General features: G+C 37.6%; 1 protein-coding gene across 1 annotated transcript in view; it reads left to right on the plus strand.

Moving 5' to 3' along the window:
• LOC109208465 (inactive poly [ADP-ribose] polymerase RCD1-like) overlaps positions 1-650 on the plus strand; it is a 17273-nt gene extending 16623 nt beyond the window's left edge. The window contains exon 7 of the mRNA XM_019371579.1: positions 236-650. Coding sequence (XP_019227124.1) covers positions 236-301 — 66 coding nt within the window. The 3' untranslated portion in view covers positions 302-650. The remainder of the gene's footprint in view (positions 1-235) is intronic.
• Positions 651-2193: the final 1543 nt, after the last annotated feature.

The raw sequence follows: 2193 nt of genomic DNA on the forward strand, positions 1-2193 counted from the left end.
ACTTGCGTGAAAACCTATACATACGAAAGACTATCCCATTCTCCAACAAACCCCCCCACCCCCACCCCTACCCCCGGCGCGCCCGATTAATGGGAAATTTCATGCTTCGTGTTTGTGCATATTTGTTGTCTCAATTCCTGCAGAATTGATTTGAGAGCTGGATATGTTACTGAGTGCATTGTTCCGGTTTCATTTTATTTTTCTTTGAAGACTTCCCTTTGGTGCTATTTCGCAGGTACCCCCTAAATCAATGGAATTGGTCCCCGTAAAGCAAGAGCAGGAGAGTGTCTGCCTGGAGTGAAGCCTTCTAGTGTTTGCTTCTATGAACAGCTGTTTTTTCTTAGCTGTATAACAAGTGGATTGTAAGACATAGCTGTTGCTTTTTCCTTGAACGTTAGGATATAAGATAAGTTGTTACCGTTTGTGAAAATGTGATATACGTTTAGGTTTCACTTTCCAGAACTTCCAGAGTTCTGGGATTTGGTAGCTGAAGTGAGCGCTTAAAAAGTCGCACATTTCAGGTTTCTATCTCCCTTATATTTTAGTGAGTGGCACTTGTGTGTAAAGTGTGCTGTACAGAGTTCATGCTAAAGTTGTTTGCTGATACTCTTAAGCGGTTATCTTTATGCTTGAAAATTGGGTGATACGGATACCTGGTGTTTCTGCGTTGAATATGCATGAAAATTGGATCTCTAAGAGCTTCATTTGCGCGTAATTCATTGTACTCCTGTTGGATGGACTTGATCTGTTATGAAGTGCCTAGTGATCAATGAAGTGGGAAAAGAATTATGAGGTCTCAGGTTCAAGTTTCATTGGAGGCAAAAAAAAAAATTACGTTATTTCTTCGCATCTATCTAAGCATTAGCAGGTAGATTTATCCGGTATGTGTTGGTAGGAGGTAGGTAGTAGGTAATGGGTAGAATAGTTGAGATGTGTGCAAGTAGGATCGGGCATTAGCGTCACAGAAAAACAGTTCACATAATGTTGTGATTTCGGTTCATCTTTGGTATGAATTTTAGTTAGGAAGGCCATAAAGCAAAATGGTCGGCTGCAACGTTTTGAGAGGAGTTACAAGCCTAAGTATTATCACCAGAAAAAAAATTGTGCGTCTCTCGGCATGCAATGTTAGACCTCACATTATTATTTGTAACGAGTTGCAGGCTACACGATTAACATTTCTTAAGGTGAGTACGAGGTTACAGAAGTTTGACTTTGATATTAATTGAAGAAACATAAGTATTAATTTAAAAGTTTGATAACAGATGGAACAGCTGAGAACATTTGTAGAAAATCTGGGGAAACACTTTCATCCATACGTTCAGTCTATTTTAAGGTTCAGTTGGTTTATTAAAAGTTTGGTTTTGATATTATACCAAAAGATGTGAGCATCTAACAAAAATGAAGAAATTGGGTGGAATTGTTGAATAACTTGGAACAATTACGAAAATGTTTGGGAACACTTCTGTTGTGAGATCTCTCTGTTGCAATAGCAGAACAAACAAACTTCTTTTCGACGACAGAATTGATCAGTAAGACATCTACTTATCTTGTGTTTATTATTTTATCTTATTAATTGAGTTAGGCTTTTGCGATATCTTGCCCTTTCTTGAAGAGAATGCAAGTGAGAGAAAGGTAAATGAGAGAAGCATAGCATGTTATACGAAAGCGTCGCTTTCTCTGTAATGGTATCACACAACGGCCTGCTAGAAGAGCAACTTGCTCCCTAATATTGTACATAAGACAAGCACACCCTCAGCCTGCTGGCTGGGCGAATTGAAGTTATCGTCCGGTCAACTGTCTATCCAGTCAAGTGCAAAAAATACCGTAGAATCATGCAATAGTGGCTGAGAAGGATGCAACACATTATAGAGGAATGCAAATGCCAATAAGCCTTAGCAACTAAATAGTTGAGGTCCGATATCTTGGATTTTTTGTAAAAAAGTTACGTTTTTTTTTTTTTTTTTTTTTGTAGATTTTTGGTCTTGCATATTGATTATTCCTATCTAACTTCTTAAAAGGAAAAAGTTTCTTTGTATCTGATTATCTTTCATGAGGATAAAGTGTTGATTTTTATTGAAAGTGATTAGCAGTCATTAGGTTATCAACAACTTTTGACCTATTTGTTGTACCTCTATTAGGGTTGGGTTAGGAGCGTTTCCAATATGATTCATTCCCTGTATTTATTCGGTAAAA

The sequence above is a fragment of the Nicotiana attenuata genome, unplaced genomic scaffold (genome assembly GCF_001879085.1).
Source record: "Nicotiana attenuata strain UT unplaced genomic scaffold, NIATTr2, whole genome shotgun sequence".
Lineage (NCBI taxonomy): Eukaryota > Viridiplantae > Streptophyta > Magnoliopsida > Solanales > Solanaceae > Nicotiana > Nicotiana attenuata.